The sequence below is a fragment of the Drosophila busckii genome, chromosome 3R (genome assembly GCF_011750605.1).
Source record: "Drosophila busckii strain San Diego stock center, stock number 13000-0081.31 chromosome 3R, ASM1175060v1, whole genome shotgun sequence".
Lineage (NCBI taxonomy): Eukaryota > Metazoa > Arthropoda > Insecta > Diptera > Drosophilidae > Drosophila > Drosophila busckii.
This window is the reverse complement of record NC_046607.1, coordinates 15,304,934-15,319,010: the sequence shown is the minus strand read 5'-3', so window position 1 is coordinate 15,319,010 and position 14,077 is coordinate 15,304,934. Positions and strand designations below refer to the sequence as shown.

The window sequence follows — 14,077 nt, the reverse complement described above, 5'->3', positions numbered from 1 at the left end:
TTTAAGTATAAATTTCTTTTGGAGGTATAAGATTATATCTTGAACATGGAGTAAGTGCAGCGGGAAAATCGCTAAAAAGACAGAGCCCAAATACATTTCGCAAGCAATAATCAGTGCCAAAATATTTGACACTATCAACTATCAATTACTTTTAATGCTGATTACTGATTATATTTTGAATACTAATAATAGCTGTTAGAAGTACATTTGAACAAAGAAACTATTATACATATATATATATATATATATATATATATATAGATTATTATAATCTTTGATTACGGTTAAGGTTGACGTTCTTTTAATTGCAGCCAATAATCTGGTGGCGTTATAATCAATCCATTGTTATTCTTAGATAAATCAGGCAGCGTATCTCCTGGTGCCAGCACAAAATCAAAATTCTGACACATTGCGGCGGTCAAGAGGAAGAGCATATTGCGAGCAAAGGTCTCACCCGCACACAAGCGTTTACCCGCGCCAAATGGAAATGAAACGTCCTTTTTCAAACACAATTTGCCCTGACTATCCAAAAAGCGCTCCGGTCGAAATTCCATAGGATCATCCCAAACACGTGAATCCAAATGATAAGCATACAGACTGGCTATCACTATTGTGTCCTGTAAAAAATGTATTTATAAGCAAAGTGGACAAACTTTTGGTTCTATACATTACCTTTGGTATGCTATAGCCCAGTAGCTCTGTATCGACCAACGCCTTATGGGGCACGGAGGATGGCACCAAAGTTTCAAGCCGCATATTTTCGCGTATGGCAGCTTCCGTGTAGGGCAAGTTTACGCGATCCTCTAACGTAGGCAAACGGCTGCTGCCCACCACTTCATCTATCTCACGCTGAATGCGAGCCTTCACCTCTGGATAGAGCATCAGATATTGTATTAGCAGCGAACACTGCGAGCCAACTGCACTGAAGGCAGGAAATGAAAAGTCTATGAGTCCCAAGATGAATTGCTCGCGGTTGAAGCCAAATGCCTCGGGATGACCTTTGGCCATTTCGGCTATATACAAATCAATAAAGTTGCGCTCACAGCTCTCATCGTAGCTTTCAATATGACGATCAACAATTTCGGCAAAAAACTTGAGCATAAATTGATTTGACTCATTCATTTTGCTATAGCCACTGGTTTCGGGCCAAATATGCCTGATCCAGGGTATGATGCTTAGCAGTCTGCCGTAATCATCGGCAGTCCGTTGAAACTGCAAGCCAAAGCGAACCAATTCCACAAGCTTGCCCATTTCAGCACGCGAGTAACACTCGTTCTGCATAATATTAAAGTGACAGTTGATCACAAAGGGACTGAAGAACATAGGTAGCTGTATTCTATAACCGCCTGGCCTGACCAGATGCTGCTCGTGTGGATAAAGCGGGCCATTGCGTATAAGACTCAGCATATCACCAATCTGTTCCTTTATAATCAGTTCCAGCTCCACAAAGCGTCGTCCAAAACCAAAATCACGCAAATAACGTAAAATAAAGCGACGTTGCTCTTTCCAAAGTATGCCTTCCTGAAAAAATATTCCTGAAAAAGTGAAAACAAAAACCTTATCAGCACAATTGCAGTTGCGTACATTGTAATGCCATTTAGATTAAATTCAAATTATACATATACTTTACCTCGTATACAATCGCCTGGGTCACGCATTTCGGCAACAAATACCTGAGGTCGTCCATCGTAGGATGGATTATTTAAAATCTCTCGCACTCCTTCGGGACAATGCACGACTACAGTGGGAAAATTACCCAAATGTAGACCAACTATATCCGATTTATACCACTTGCTTAGCGTTAAAGCAGCCTTGTGTAGATATTTATAGTTGAGCAGCAGCAGAAACAGATAACTGCCGAAAATTGGTATACGCGGAGGACCTGGTGGAAATCCTTTTGTACGTTCGAATGCATATTTATAGGATATACATAAAAATATTATAGCACATGCTATAAGTAATATAGCAGTTAACATAATTCACACACGTTACGCTTGAGCTTTCAACTAATAATGCCGTTTAATTGATATAAAATAATTAAATAGCCAGTGTTCCGAATATAGCAAATCGCACTTTAGGTTGCAGATTAGACAAACATGCATGAGCGTTAAAATCAACCAATTAATATTAGATTTGCAGTAAATAATCGTATATATTTTTTAATTTCACTTATTGATTGATTGACACAGGCGCCTGGCTTATTGCAATAACAATTAGTACAGTTTGCTGTGCAGACAGCAATTGCTTCGAGAAGCGCTTTAACGAACTGATTGCCCTGGTTTTGCTTTGTCTACTGCAAATATATTACTGCATATTCTTAATATATACAACAAATGCATTTTTAATCTATGTTATTAATAAATATAATAATTGATATTACTTTTGTGCCGTCGGCGAGGTAAGATCAATCTCAATAACAGATTGCGTGTGAATTGCGTTTCCCCTGTCAATGGTTGATGCTCCTAAAAGTAATTCTAGCCACTTTGTACTATGAACATTACGACTTTGTAGTCGTTCTTGCAATTCACTCAGTGGCTTATCATTCTCAGCTGCAAAATCAAATGGCAGCCACACTGACTGCTCCGGCACGACAGAAACTCCTCTCAGACGCGAGGGCAGCTCCTTGTAGTTAATGTGTGTATTGGTTATCTCAGTTAGAGCATGCACGCTGTAATTAAAATGTTGTTAATGTGAGTGTAAATTTGATTCGACTGCTTACTCACCAGCCCAGTAGGTGATTGTGCTCTTCGAGCTTTTTTTTATACTTTGTTTCAAGATCTTCATTGTTTTGCTTAATTGCTGTCACGTGCTCATTTATGTTATCAATAATTTCCATTGATCCCTCGACATAATCGTTTATTTCGGCTACCCGTTTTTGTATTTTGGTATATTTTCCTCGCTGTTCCTCAATGCCATTTAGCAACTCCACTGCTTGTATTAATTCAGATGTAATACTTTTTTGAAAATAATTATTTATTGTACATACCAACATTGCTAAGTTTTTTGTTTTTGTGCTTTTGTAGTTTATATAGCTCCTCTTCTCCATCCATTTTATTCTTTTTTATTGTTATTAGGCGGTTGATCGTGTCAATTTGGTGTGCCATTGTTTAAACAACTACAAGCCTTTCTTTTATAATTATTTGCAAGATTATTATAATAGCTTCTAAGCTACTGAGCACAGTAAAGAATTAGTTACAGTTGTGTGCTTTATTTTTTGTTAATTTTGTTTTGTTTATTTTGATTTTAAAGCGTCACTTCAAACTAATAGAGTTGCCAGACTGCTAGCTTGCTTGTGTAGTGCTGCCATATGCCGCGAACTCAAAATGCTCCAGGTGTTAAATAATGAACATCACTTTGTATTTGTTTAATTTAGTATACAGTTAACAACACAATAACGGTTGATAAAAAAATAGCTGTTAAAGTGCAACAAGCTGTTGAAGAAATTATTATGTTTAAATAAACGCGGCTGTTAACATACTTACGAGCAGCTCCTCCTGTTAAAATTAACAGACTTATTGTTGACTCTTTCACACAAAGAGATGCCACTTTGTTGCCGGCATGAATTGCAATCTAAAATTTATTTGCAACGAAAACAGAAGTCAAGCTAAATTTAATTCGTGCTGAAAGTGTAACATAAATGCGTTTATTGAACTGCGCAAAGTCAATCTCAACTACATTAAGCCGCAGTTATAGTAAAATTAGTTCAGCTGCTAAAGTAAGTAAATTAAATAATGTATATTTTATCAAATGTACATGTGAATGACCGGTAAAATATTTGCGAACAAAGCAAGAAACACATACACACAACAAAATATCATATGTGTGTGTTTTGTTTGCTTAAAATAAACCAAGAGATTTGCATAAACAATATGCGTCATTCGTGGGCGGAATAGTACTGTGTGAGAACCAGTGATTTTTATCTAATATGCAACAATTTTAAGTTAATATATACGCTGTTTTATAAAATCAAAACGCATTGGCATCTTTTCGATGAAAACTACCAAAAAGCCACTTGTTGTTTCTTATTAGACCTGCATATTGGCAAGGTCACGCATATTTCATTGTCACGGAGCCATAAAACTTATGACGTCGTACGCTAGTCCAATTGTTATTAAACATATTGCTCATCGTACTTAGTATATAAGTCAATTTGCCTTTTATAGATAAGCATGAGCTGATATTTGTGAAAAATTATAATTTGCTGGGCTTAGGAGCGGCAATAAAAAAAACAAGTAAAGTACATTGCCTTGCTATAGATTAGACCAATTGTCTTTTTAGCGCTGCAGACATACAGTAAACACTCAATAAAAAGCACAGCAAGTTTGAACGTTTATAGTAATCTTTGTTAGGGCTATTATTAGCTTAAGCTAATAGAGCAATCAGTATTTGCGGCAATCAAACTACTAGTAGTATTCAAGTCATGTGCACATAATCACAGTGCAAAGTGTGATCATAAATATCATAAATCATTGCTGTCAAGATTAACTGTGATAAGGTATAGTTTCGCCTCAACTCAAATCCATTTCATTGACTAACTTTTGCTTTTGCAATGCAGATGGCTACGGATATCAAATTCAATGCGTCGCTGACCATTTCGGATCCGCAGGTGCAACCTGTGCTAATCATTGGCCAGCTGCGTCATCTAAATCTGCTCAAGTTTGATCAACTGGCCTGCAAGCTGGAGCCGCGCGTTAGCGAGGAGACCTTCAAGAATGCCATATCCTGCCTGCATCCAGCGCCGACAGACAAGTCTTCACTCTATCTCGATGTGGCCACAGTCGCGGCACTGCCACTAAAAGCATCGCGTCATAATACTTCCTCGCGTGCCCATGCCATAACGCGTCTGGTCAAGAACCATGTGCTCAATGTCAGCGAGGAGTGCGTGGTGTTGGTTTGCCAGCGGGAGAATTTATTTGCCAGCGCTTGTGCCGTAGTGCGCGCCTTTCCGCTTTATTCACGCAAAACGGGCAGCATTAATGGCAGCGGCTCCAAGTCGCCCTGCAATGCTAGTGGTGATGGCCAGGCGCCTATTGTCAACGTGGAGTTCGTTATTGTGGACAAAGATGGCGGCATTGAGACAACGCCGCTGACAGAGCAGGAGCTCCAATGCTTGGAGGAGACAGCGCGTGGCATACGCCTCGCTGCTCGCATTGTGGACATGCCCTGCAATGAAATGAACGTTGATCACTTTATACAGAATGTCTGCGACTTTGCTAAGGAGCTGTCCATAAAGCCGCAGATCATACGCGGCGATGAGCTGGAGCAGCGCGGCTTTGGTGGCATCCATGGCGTTGGCAAGGCAGCCGCAGTGCCGCCAGCTTTGGTGGTGCTCTCGCATCTGCCCAAGGGCGCACAGGAGACCATTGCGCTGGTCGGCAAGGGCATTGTCTACGACACTGGCGGCCTCAGCATCAAAGGCAAAACCGCCATGCCCGGCATGAAGCGAGACTGCGGCGGTGCTGCGGCCATACTTGGTGCGTTCTATGCGGCTGTCAAGTGTGGCTTCAAGGATAACTTGCATGCGGTCTTTTGTCTGGCCGAGAACTCAGTGGGACCCAATGCTACGCGGTGTGTAATTGTTAATTTATAGTTTGTTGAATTATGCTTAATAAGTTATTGTTATTTATGCTTAGTCCCGATGATATTCATACGCTGTACTCCGGCCGTACTGTGGAGATCAATAATACGGATGCTGAGGGACGCCTGGTGCTGGCTGATGGCGTTTGCTATGCCAACAAGGATCTCAAGGCTAACATTATTCTCGATATGGCCACATTGACTGGCGCTCAAGTGAGTATTTATAAATTATTGTTAATAATTAATAAGATAAGCTTGGAAGTGCATAAGAAAGTTCTTAAGGGCTGTTTATATAGAAAGGTTCATCGTATATATCAAAGTTAACTACTTTATATTATTCTGATTAGAAAACCTTTTTTGGCGCCAATGCTTTATATGTAAAAACATTTAGTTTTATTTTATATTAAAAATGTATGAAGTACAGCTATATAGCAAAAGTATGGCAGTCATGTGAATAACAATTTCAGCCAAGGTGCTAAAAGTTAGCGAAAGTTGAATTTTCAATAATTTAATAATTATTAAATTGGCAGCTCCTGCGAGGCTTCTTCACTTGTCAACAATCCGCACTCAACTGACCTGCCAGTGGCCTAGTCTACTGACTTACCTGCCAGCTTCATACACATTGATCAGAGCGTGAGAAGAGAAGGTGAAAGCGTAAGTCGACGATTGCTTGCGCTGCTGCCAGTGAGAGCGTCGGTGCCATGATACAATAATACAAAATAGCGGACTGCGCTCTTAGGTTACTTCTTCCATTTTGCTGCTTTCTTGCTCTTGTTTTTTTCGTTTTGTATACGGCGTGAGCGAGAGCGAATGAAGCTAAGTACCCAAACACTCAAAAAGAAGAGTGCAGTCCGTTACTTTGTATTATTGTATCATGGTCGGTGCTTTAGATATATCGTACGACGACCAGCCTCATACACATTGATCAGAGCGTGAGAATAGAAGAAGAAAACGTAAGTCGCGACAGCTTAGTTATCGTCGCTCGTGCACGATCGCTCTGCGCTGCTGTGAGTGAGAGCGTCGCTGCTTTATATGGTACGAAGACGTGGGTGGGTAGATTTTGTTTTTAGTACAAGTCAAACCAGCAAGAGGGGTAGACTGCCTTAGCTTAGCTGTTCATAGAATTGATGCCATGTGCTTTGTGTTGGTTATTGTCTTTGAATCATGAAATAAAATGCACTTATTTGATTGCAGATCAATTAAATATTTCTGTACCTTAGTCTTGCTTTAAATGTATGCTCCAAAAGTTTATTATATTAAATTGGTTTGATTGCTCAAAGAATCCGAGGCTTCATACAAGTTTTAATAAATTCACTTCATGGAAAGCCCTAAGTTTGCCTTTAAGCAGCTTTACCTGCAGCAACATTTTCTAATCGTCAAAGTGGTTTGCTTTTCGATTTTTGACGAATTGTACTGCACTTTCCACTTAAATGGAAAATTTATGCCACGCTTAATAAAAGTCACGAGGTTAATTGGCAAAAATAAATTGCAAATTTGATTTTTTTTTGCTGCTGCAACGGCAGCAAACATCGTCATCATCGTCTACGGAAGCAGCAGCAGCAAAGTAGGAGCGGCTCATGCACAAGAACAACAACAATGAGACCATGTTACGTTTGTGGTTGCTGCTGTTGTTGTTGTTGCTGCTGTTGGTGGTTTGCTGGCTTGGCTTGCCACCGAATTTCCAGGGCAGCTACAATTGCAGTGTGGCAGCGAAGAAGAGCGGCAGGGCTGCTGCTGTGGCGCACAATTACCATAAATCTTGGATGCAATTTGCTTAAAATATGATGCCAATTTGCGTTATTTGTGGTTCGATGGGAAATAAATCGAAATTGGTCAGGGCTAGGGCTAGAAACAGGACAAGACAGCAAAGCGTTACAACAAAGCCAATTGCGGCAGCATGTGGAGCGTTGCCTACCAAAAAAAAAATATATATATATATAAATATAAAAGCTAAAGATAGTAAAGTGCATAATGTTAACTGGTGTAAGCCTTTAGCAACTAGGCTACGCTTTTTGCGCTAACACTCGCAAACAATTGCAAACAATTCCAGTAAATTGTTTAGAATTTGTTTTGACGCTTGTTGTGTTTAATTTTATTACACACACACACACATACAAACATATATATGCAACTTTGCACCCTTCTGCAACATGCAATAATATTAATTGCCAACATTTGGCGTTACTACGACTGCAGCAACAGCAACAAATGCCAACAACAATAGCAACAATCATGCTGACAAAAAGCGAGCATAATAAAAATTGTTAGCTTTGTAGTTGAATTAGAAAATACTCTATGAATGGAATTTGGAATATAGAAAATTTGTATACGCAGAAAGTTTAGAAAAACTTGCAGGCTATAATAATATAAAGTGATAAGTTTTGGTAGCAGCTGCCAATTGACTTATAAGCAGTAAATATATTAAATTTTTGTATTAAGCTTGTTAATTTTTAACTGCTCCAAAAATTAATGTACACTTTGTATGTAATTTTGAGATTTGTTAACAGCACAGAGCTAAAAATTAAGCTGTACTTAGTTAGCTGCGTTACTTTATGCTCAGATTCAACAATTTACAAAATAATTGCTTAACTATTATTAAGCGTATAGAGCAGTTTTTGATTGCTTATTTGTTCAAACCAAATATACTTAACTTCAAAATTGATTTGACTGTACAAGTTCAAATTCGAGCAGCAGCCAAATTCTTCTATAACATATTATTTATTTTGCATTTTAAACAATTAATACAATAGCATTTGCATAGCATATATACCCGATTTTGTGGCTAATTTATAGAGTATTATTCTAACAGCTACAGCCAAACTACAGGCAACACTTTTGCGCTTCAGCATTTTATGTTGTTGCTTGTACTTGTTCGACTCGCTGTGTATGTGTGTGTGTGTGTGTGTGTGTTAGTGTGTGTGTGTGCTTTCATTTGTCCAGCTGTAGTTTAGCACGCGCAAAGCACTCGGTGTTGTTGTTAATGTTGTTGCCAGTGCTAAATAACCTTGCACCTTTTTATTGCTGGTCGCGTCGGAAGCTTGCAATACACACTTGGCCGCTTTGTTTGCCCCATTCCCAGTCCCAGCAGCAGTTGTTGCCACCTTAACAATGTTAATTTCTGTATTCACGTGCATATTGCATGTTGGGCTATGTGTGCCCAAGGGTAAGTCTGTTGCTGAGGGGATTAGCAGGCATTGCTCTATGCATTCAATTTATCGTTTGCTCACTTTCGCAGTTTTTGTTTAGTTTGTTTTCTAAATGATTTTCTTTTTTGTCTCTTTCCAGGGCGTTGCAACAGGCAAATATCATGGCGCCATATTGACAAACTCGGAGAGCTGGGAGGCAAAGGCCTTGCAGGCTGGACGCAAATCCGGCGATTTATTGGCGCCCATTATTTATTGCCCTGAACTGCATTTCTCGGAATTTGCATCGGCCGTTGCTGATATGAAAAACTCTGTGGCGGTAAGTATTGAAAAAGCTTCAGACTGTTGACAATTAAGTGTTGTTAAGATCCCTAGATTTGTTGCCATATAAAATTGAAAGTTTGTTAGTAGCATTTTAATTAAAAAAAGTTAAAGCACATAGATATATACATAAACAATAGCGCCACACATACAAATTGTTGTTGTGTTGTTGGTTTTTGTGCAGATTTTTTATTAACTTTATTCCAGGGTCAGTCAAAGTTGATTTTCTTTTTAGCACCGCAATGTTGCGAAAAATGATGAACGTCATGTTCGGTTTAAAGATTGATTAGTATTACTCTGATTTATGCCACACACACACACACACACACACATGCGCACATAAAAGTATCCAAAAAGTTTATCGCTCAAACTGAAACATTGGCAGACGTTAGAGCAGCCCAGCCAAGCCATTGATATACACTATCGTCGTATGTTGGTTGCTGCTGCTGCGTGCCTCGAGTCATGCCACAAACGCAACCAAATCGAGTTACCTTATTGTACGTCTAAAACGTTTCGGATCAATGGTCATTCATCATTGTCACGCCATAGGGCGACTCTGTCGAATAACTTTGACGCAACGCAGAGACGCACGGCAGTTCGAGTGGCGTTATAGCTCTTGGCCACATGCCCATTACCCACAACGAAGCGAAGCGCAGCATCATCTCACTCAGAGTTGTTGGTACGCTCTGCTCTGTCTGTCTGTTTGACTTTTCGACCCACCAACCGACCAGGTTTGCCAATTTTTGCTTTGTGCAGTAAAAAAAAAGAGAGAGAGTGAGCCAGCCAGGCAGCCAGCCGGGCAGCCCGTGTGTCATCATCACACCAACGCAACGGGTCAGGTCACCGCCCACTGCCAGCAGCATTTGATGTGACATCAAGCCAACGCGCACTTTGTCAGGAGCCTGTGCCTCTGCCTCTGCCTGTGATTAAGTGCTTTAAACTCCAGCGTTAAATTAAAACAATACAAGTTGCAGCAGCATAAAAAACTTGCAAACAAAAAAAAAAAATACAGCCAGGCAGCATTTTTTATGATGTACTTTCTGTTGTTTTTTTTGGGGCAATTTCCCACGCGTTACATTTAAATTACAGCAGCTTTTGGCGCTCACTAAAAACGCACGGATTATGACTCGCTGGTCACGCTTTTGGCTCATTTTGGTTAACTTTTGGCCAGGCGAGCTTACGTCCATTAGTTTCGGATTTAAAGCTATTTATAGTATGCTCAACAATTGAGCCATGAATTTTATTCCCAAATTTGTCTGTTAAGAGAATAAAAAAATATTCAAGCTTCTCTCTCAGTCTCAATCTGTATTCAACTGTGGAGCAGCAAGTTACTCAAATTTTATGGCTGTGAAATTTTACCATTGTTGGTAATTGATTTTTATGTTAAATCGTAAAACCGCCGCAGTCTGAGGCATGAATTTTAGATAAACCGACGTGTTGCAAGTGTCTTTTGTGCGCTGGCTTATGCTGCGTATGCGTAATTGTTTTTGGCTTTATTTTTTATTTTGTTTGTTGTTTGAGTTTTGACTTTGAGTTTGTTGTTGAATTTTTATTAAGCGGTAACATTTGAAATTCAATTGTGCTCTTGACTTATTTTTTCTTTTGCTCTACGCTGTTTAATGTTTAAATTGAACTTTTTATGTGGCAAAGTTTTGCGCTTTTATGCGCTTGTCTTACAGTTTACGCCCCGCACTGCCCCGAAAAAAATAAAGCGGCGCGCTTGCTCTTGATTAAACAATGCCCAACGCACTGAGTCTATAACTAATGCTGCATCCAGAGCTCAATCGTAAGTCACGTAATTTGCGCAATGGCCGCGATTTCCGTTGCCTACTTGCCAAAGTGGGCGTGGGCATGGAGCGGGGCGGGTAGACTTTGTTAACACAAATCTTTCCGCTTGTTATGTGTTGGTTTCCGTTCAACTTTAGCACGTCGCTCAGGCAACAAAGGCCAAGAGCGAGAAGCGTGAAGTGTGGGCGAGAGCAGAAAAGGCAGAAGAAAAAGTCACCAAACGGCAACCGCCCGGCAATCGCATTGAATGTTTCTAATATTTTCCTTTTGCCTTTGCACACGCAGTGCGAAAAGTTTTCTTTTTTTGAAAAGCGCTGCTGCGACACATTCACAAAAATTGAATAAAAATTGCCAGACCCAGAGCAGAGCAGAGAGTGTCAAGCGTCTGTCTGTTTGTCTGTCTGCCAGACTGTTTGACTGTCTGGTGCAAATCCCAGCGCTGGCGGCAGCAGCAGCAGCAGCAGCCGCATCAACTCACGCCCATTGGATGAATGTGTAATTGATACTGAAACCAGTCAAAGGCATTCAATACATTTTGATGCCTTAAGGCGACAGTTGCAGGGTAACAGTGTGGCATGCGCGCTGATGTGGCAGGCAGCATTTTGTGGCGTGTCGCTTACGCTGCGGCATTGTGTGTTGTTTGCTTTTCTTTAAGCCACATGCGGCTTTAAAGATCTAAGCGATTTGCTTATAGAAATTCTTAAATTATGCAGCCAAATTGCAGCTAAATTTAGAATATGGAATTGATAGCAAAATTAGGCGGAATATAACAACTAAGCGCAGGACTGACTTAGTTAAGCTAAAGTTTAATACAAAATTAATGACTCACTAATTTGTTAGATTCACAGCTGTTGACACTAAGATTGATTAAGTTTGACTTACAATATTTTTATTATATTTAAAGTATTCTTTTATTTATCACAGCTGAAACTTTAAATGCAATTAAACTTTAATTTCTTCAAATGCACTTTTTTCGGTGTGCATTTAATTCATTAAAACATTAATAATGCATTAAAACAGTATCATTGTGCAATTAATTTCGAGTATTTAATTATGCGCACCATGTGCACGCGCTTGGTGCAAATAGCAGCTTAACAAGCGCGATAATTTCTAGGGGCTAATTAAAATGCATGTTAATCGTGAATGGATCGTGTTGCTTTCAATGCCGATTGGCAAACGCATCAAATGCTGCTACGCCAATAAATGTGTGCCTATGTGTTCGTGTGTGTGTGTGAGGCACGTGTGTATAGGCCTGGTCACGTAGCTGTCCGCAATTAGTCGCTCGCCCATTGATAAACTTCTATGCGTGTGTGTGTGTGGGATATTTACAAAAGGTTCACACAATCAATGCGACGCGCAATGCAATCAATGCTAATGACATTATGTTGACAAATGTTTGCCATTATTGATGAAAACGCTAAGCCCAAAACTGAACTGTCATTCGGTTGACTGCGCTGATTTCGCTAATTTGGCCAAACTGTTGCCCATTGCTCGTTTGTGCGTGCGCGCGCGCGCCTAAAACTGCAACAATTTTTCATTTGAACAGCTTTGCAATTATTTTAGAAGAGTTGCAAAGAAATGTTTTTCGATCTAATTGTATTTAGCCAAGCATCAAATCGATTTCTCAATTGGCATTAAAACTTATTTAACAATTGCCCTGCCCGCCGACGACGATGCGACTCTGTTGAGCTGCCTGTCTAAAAGTTGCTGCAATGCCAGCAAAAACTTTAGCAGCAATATGCTTAAGTTTCATAACAAGACTTTAAGCCTTGTTTGTGTTGCTGGCTGGCACAAAAAACCGCGCGCAAGCAGCTCCAGTAACTCAACTAAACATAGAGCAATAACAAATATTATACTAAAGCAACTGTTAGTTTCAATAGACTTGAGACTTGCTACGCTAACTGTGTGCATATTTTTATTTAAGTTCTAACATAAATATTAAGTAAATAAGTGAGAAGGACTTTCAATGCTTTAAGTTGAGGCTGCAGCTCAGTAAGTTGCCTTATTTTCAAGCTGAGTTGCTGATCTAAAGTTGAGCTAAGCTAATTTATGAAAAGCTCTGCTTGAGCGTGTTTAACAAATTAATAAATAATAACTGTGCAGCTTAATATGCGCAAATTTATTAAACAGTATTTAGTACTTTTTATAGTTGTTTCAATCGTCAATCATTATAGCGATTAATGTTTGCAATTTTAAAGTTAAGCGCTTTATATTTCTTTTAGTCTAGGCTGCTTCACTACTCAGTCTATAGGGCATTGTATTAATAAAGTTTTATATTTATTTATTTATATTTAGTTCATGCAACTTTGTTGCTCAGTCTAACGCTGCTCGTTTTTTTTCAAAGAAAAAGAGTAAACAAAGCTTTTTGTTAGTTTGTCTTTTATTTAATTAAAAACGTTTAAGTAACAAGCCCGCTAGCTATTTAAAACAATTAACTATGATTATTTAAAATGACTTGCTATGCGTTTAATACGCTACGCAGTATAACTTATAGAATTTAACTAACTTAAAGCGTTAACTGCTTGGTGGCTGCAGCTTGTCCATCAAGCACTGCAATTTCCGTGCAACTTGATGATGCGACAGTTTGCCGTTTGAATTACACAGCAGCCGTCGCTGCAGGGCATATAATTTAGGTTAAAGCACACACAAGCGAGCGCTGCTGGAAACTTTTTAATAAAATAGCGCAAGCTTGTTGCATGTTCCAGAGTACGCGCTACATATGCTATGCCCAACTAATATATTGTACTTTATTCTAGGATCGCTCGAATGCGCAGTCCTCATGCGCCGGCATCTTTGTGGCTGCTCATTTGGGCTTTGATTATCCCGGCGTATGGATGCATGTCGATATGGCCATGCCCGTGAATTGTGTAAGTGTTTACCATCATTTGTTTTTAAATGTAACTACAGCTCTCTCAATTTGCTTGCAGGGTGAACGTGCCACGGGCTATGGTGTGGCATTGCTGCTCACACTTTTTGGCAGCTATACAAAGTGTGCGCTGTTGCAGTCGATTGCACCCGTTGATGAGGAGCCGCCATCGAAGCGCATTTGCCGTGATTAGCGCTCAAGCTGAGCTGAGCTGCGTTTTGTTCTGCATTTCACACACACACACACACAGAGACACACACACATACACACACGTTTATTAATGCGCATGCATGCGTGCGTACAATATTTTTATGAAATAAGTTCAAATGCCATTTACAATTAGCTGCCAGGCAATGAAAATAAATGAAATCGTATTAACTGA

The 14,077-nt window shown here is 39.7% G+C and overlaps 3 protein-coding genes across 5 annotated transcripts; 1 reads left to right on the top strand and 2 right to left on the bottom strand.

Moving 5' to 3' along the window:
• Window positions 1-278: 278 nt before the first annotated feature.
• Window positions 279-1,996, bottom strand: LOC108601674 (probable cytochrome P450 304a1). Of its 2 annotated transcripts, none has more exons than XM_017989579.1 (3): window positions 1,631-1,996; window positions 673-1,535; window positions 279-617 (listed from the first exon to the last, which is right to left on the bottom strand). In XM_017989579.1, exons 1-3 carry the CDS (start codon window positions 1,974-1,976, stop codon window positions 285-287), a joined length of 1,542 nt encoding a protein of 513 aa, XP_017845068.1. In that variant the 5' UTR covers window positions 1,977-1,996; the 3' UTR covers window positions 279-284. The 2 variants fall into 2 exon arrangements, with proteins under 2 accessions (XP_017845068.1, XP_017845069.1); XM_017989580.1 differs by having other exon boundaries at window positions 673-1,557; window positions 1,631-1,778.
• A 352-nt stretch (window positions 1,997-2,348) lies between these two features.
• On the bottom strand, window positions 2,349-3,240 carry LOC108601675 (kinetochore protein Spc25). 2 transcript variants are annotated; one of them, XM_017989581.1, is made up of 3 exons: window positions 2,987-3,240; window positions 2,724-2,931; window positions 2,349-2,668 (listed from the first exon to the last, which is right to left on the bottom strand). In XM_017989581.1, exons 1-3 carry the CDS (start codon window positions 3,102-3,104, stop codon window positions 2,377-2,379), a joined length of 618 nt encoding a protein of 205 aa, XP_017845070.1. In that variant the 5' UTR covers window positions 3,105-3,240; the 3' UTR covers window positions 2,349-2,376. The 2 variants fall into 2 exon arrangements, with proteins under 2 accessions (XP_017845070.1, XP_017845071.1); XM_017989582.1 differs by having other exon boundaries at window positions 2,724-2,928; window positions 2,987-3,234.
• A 397-nt stretch (window positions 3,241-3,637) lies between these two features.
• On the top strand, window positions 3,638-14,077 carry LOC108604556 (probable aminopeptidase NPEPL1). Its single transcript, XM_017994085.1, has 6 exons — window positions 3,638-3,715; window positions 4,556-5,568; window positions 5,634-5,790; window positions 8,863-9,039; window positions 13,586-13,696; window positions 13,757-14,077. The coding sequence occupies exons 1-6, from the start codon at window positions 3,638-3,640 to the stop codon at window positions 13,886-13,888; spliced, it is 1,668 nt and encodes a 555-aa protein (XP_017849574.1). The 3' UTR covers window positions 13,889-14,077.

Excerpts from the sequence above, each read along its gene's own strand:
- LOC108604556 (XM_017994085.1), top strand. The coding sequence starts at position 3,638 with ATGCGTTTATTGAACTGCGCAAAGTCAATCTCAACTACATTAAGCCGC. Across the intron at positions 9,040-13,585 it reads ATATGAAAAACTCTGTGGCG|GATCGCTCGAATGCGCAGTC; the intron begins GTAAGTATTGAA and ends ACTTTATTCTAG. Across the intron at positions 13,697-13,756 it reads TGGCCATGCCCGTGAATTGT|GGTGAACGTGCCACGGGCTA; the intron begins GTAAGTGTTTAC and ends ATTTGCTTGCAG.
- LOC108601674 (XM_017989579.1), bottom strand. The coding sequence starts at position 1,976 with ATGTTAACTGCTATATTACTTATAGCATGTGCTATAATATTTTTATGT. Across the intron at positions 1,536-1,630 it reads CCCAGGCGATTGTATACGAG|GAATATTTTTTCAGGAAGGC; the intron begins GTAAAGTATATG and ends TCACTTTTTCAG. Across the intron at positions 618-672 it reads TGGGCTATAGCATACCAAAG|GACACAATAGTGATAGCCAG; the intron begins GTAATGTATAGA and ends CATTTTTTACAG.
- LOC108601675 (XM_017989581.1), bottom strand. The coding sequence starts at position 3,104 with ATGGCACACCAAATTGACACGATCAACCGCCTAATAACAATAAAAAAG. Across the intron at positions 2,932-2,986 it reads CAAAAAACTTAGCAATGTTG|CAGTGGAGTTGCTAAATGGC; the intron begins GTATGTACAATA and ends AATTAATACAAG. Across the intron at positions 2,669-2,723 it reads CACAATCACCTACTGGGCTG|CGTGCATGCTCTAACTGAGA; the intron begins GTGAGTAAGCAG and ends TTTTAATTACAG.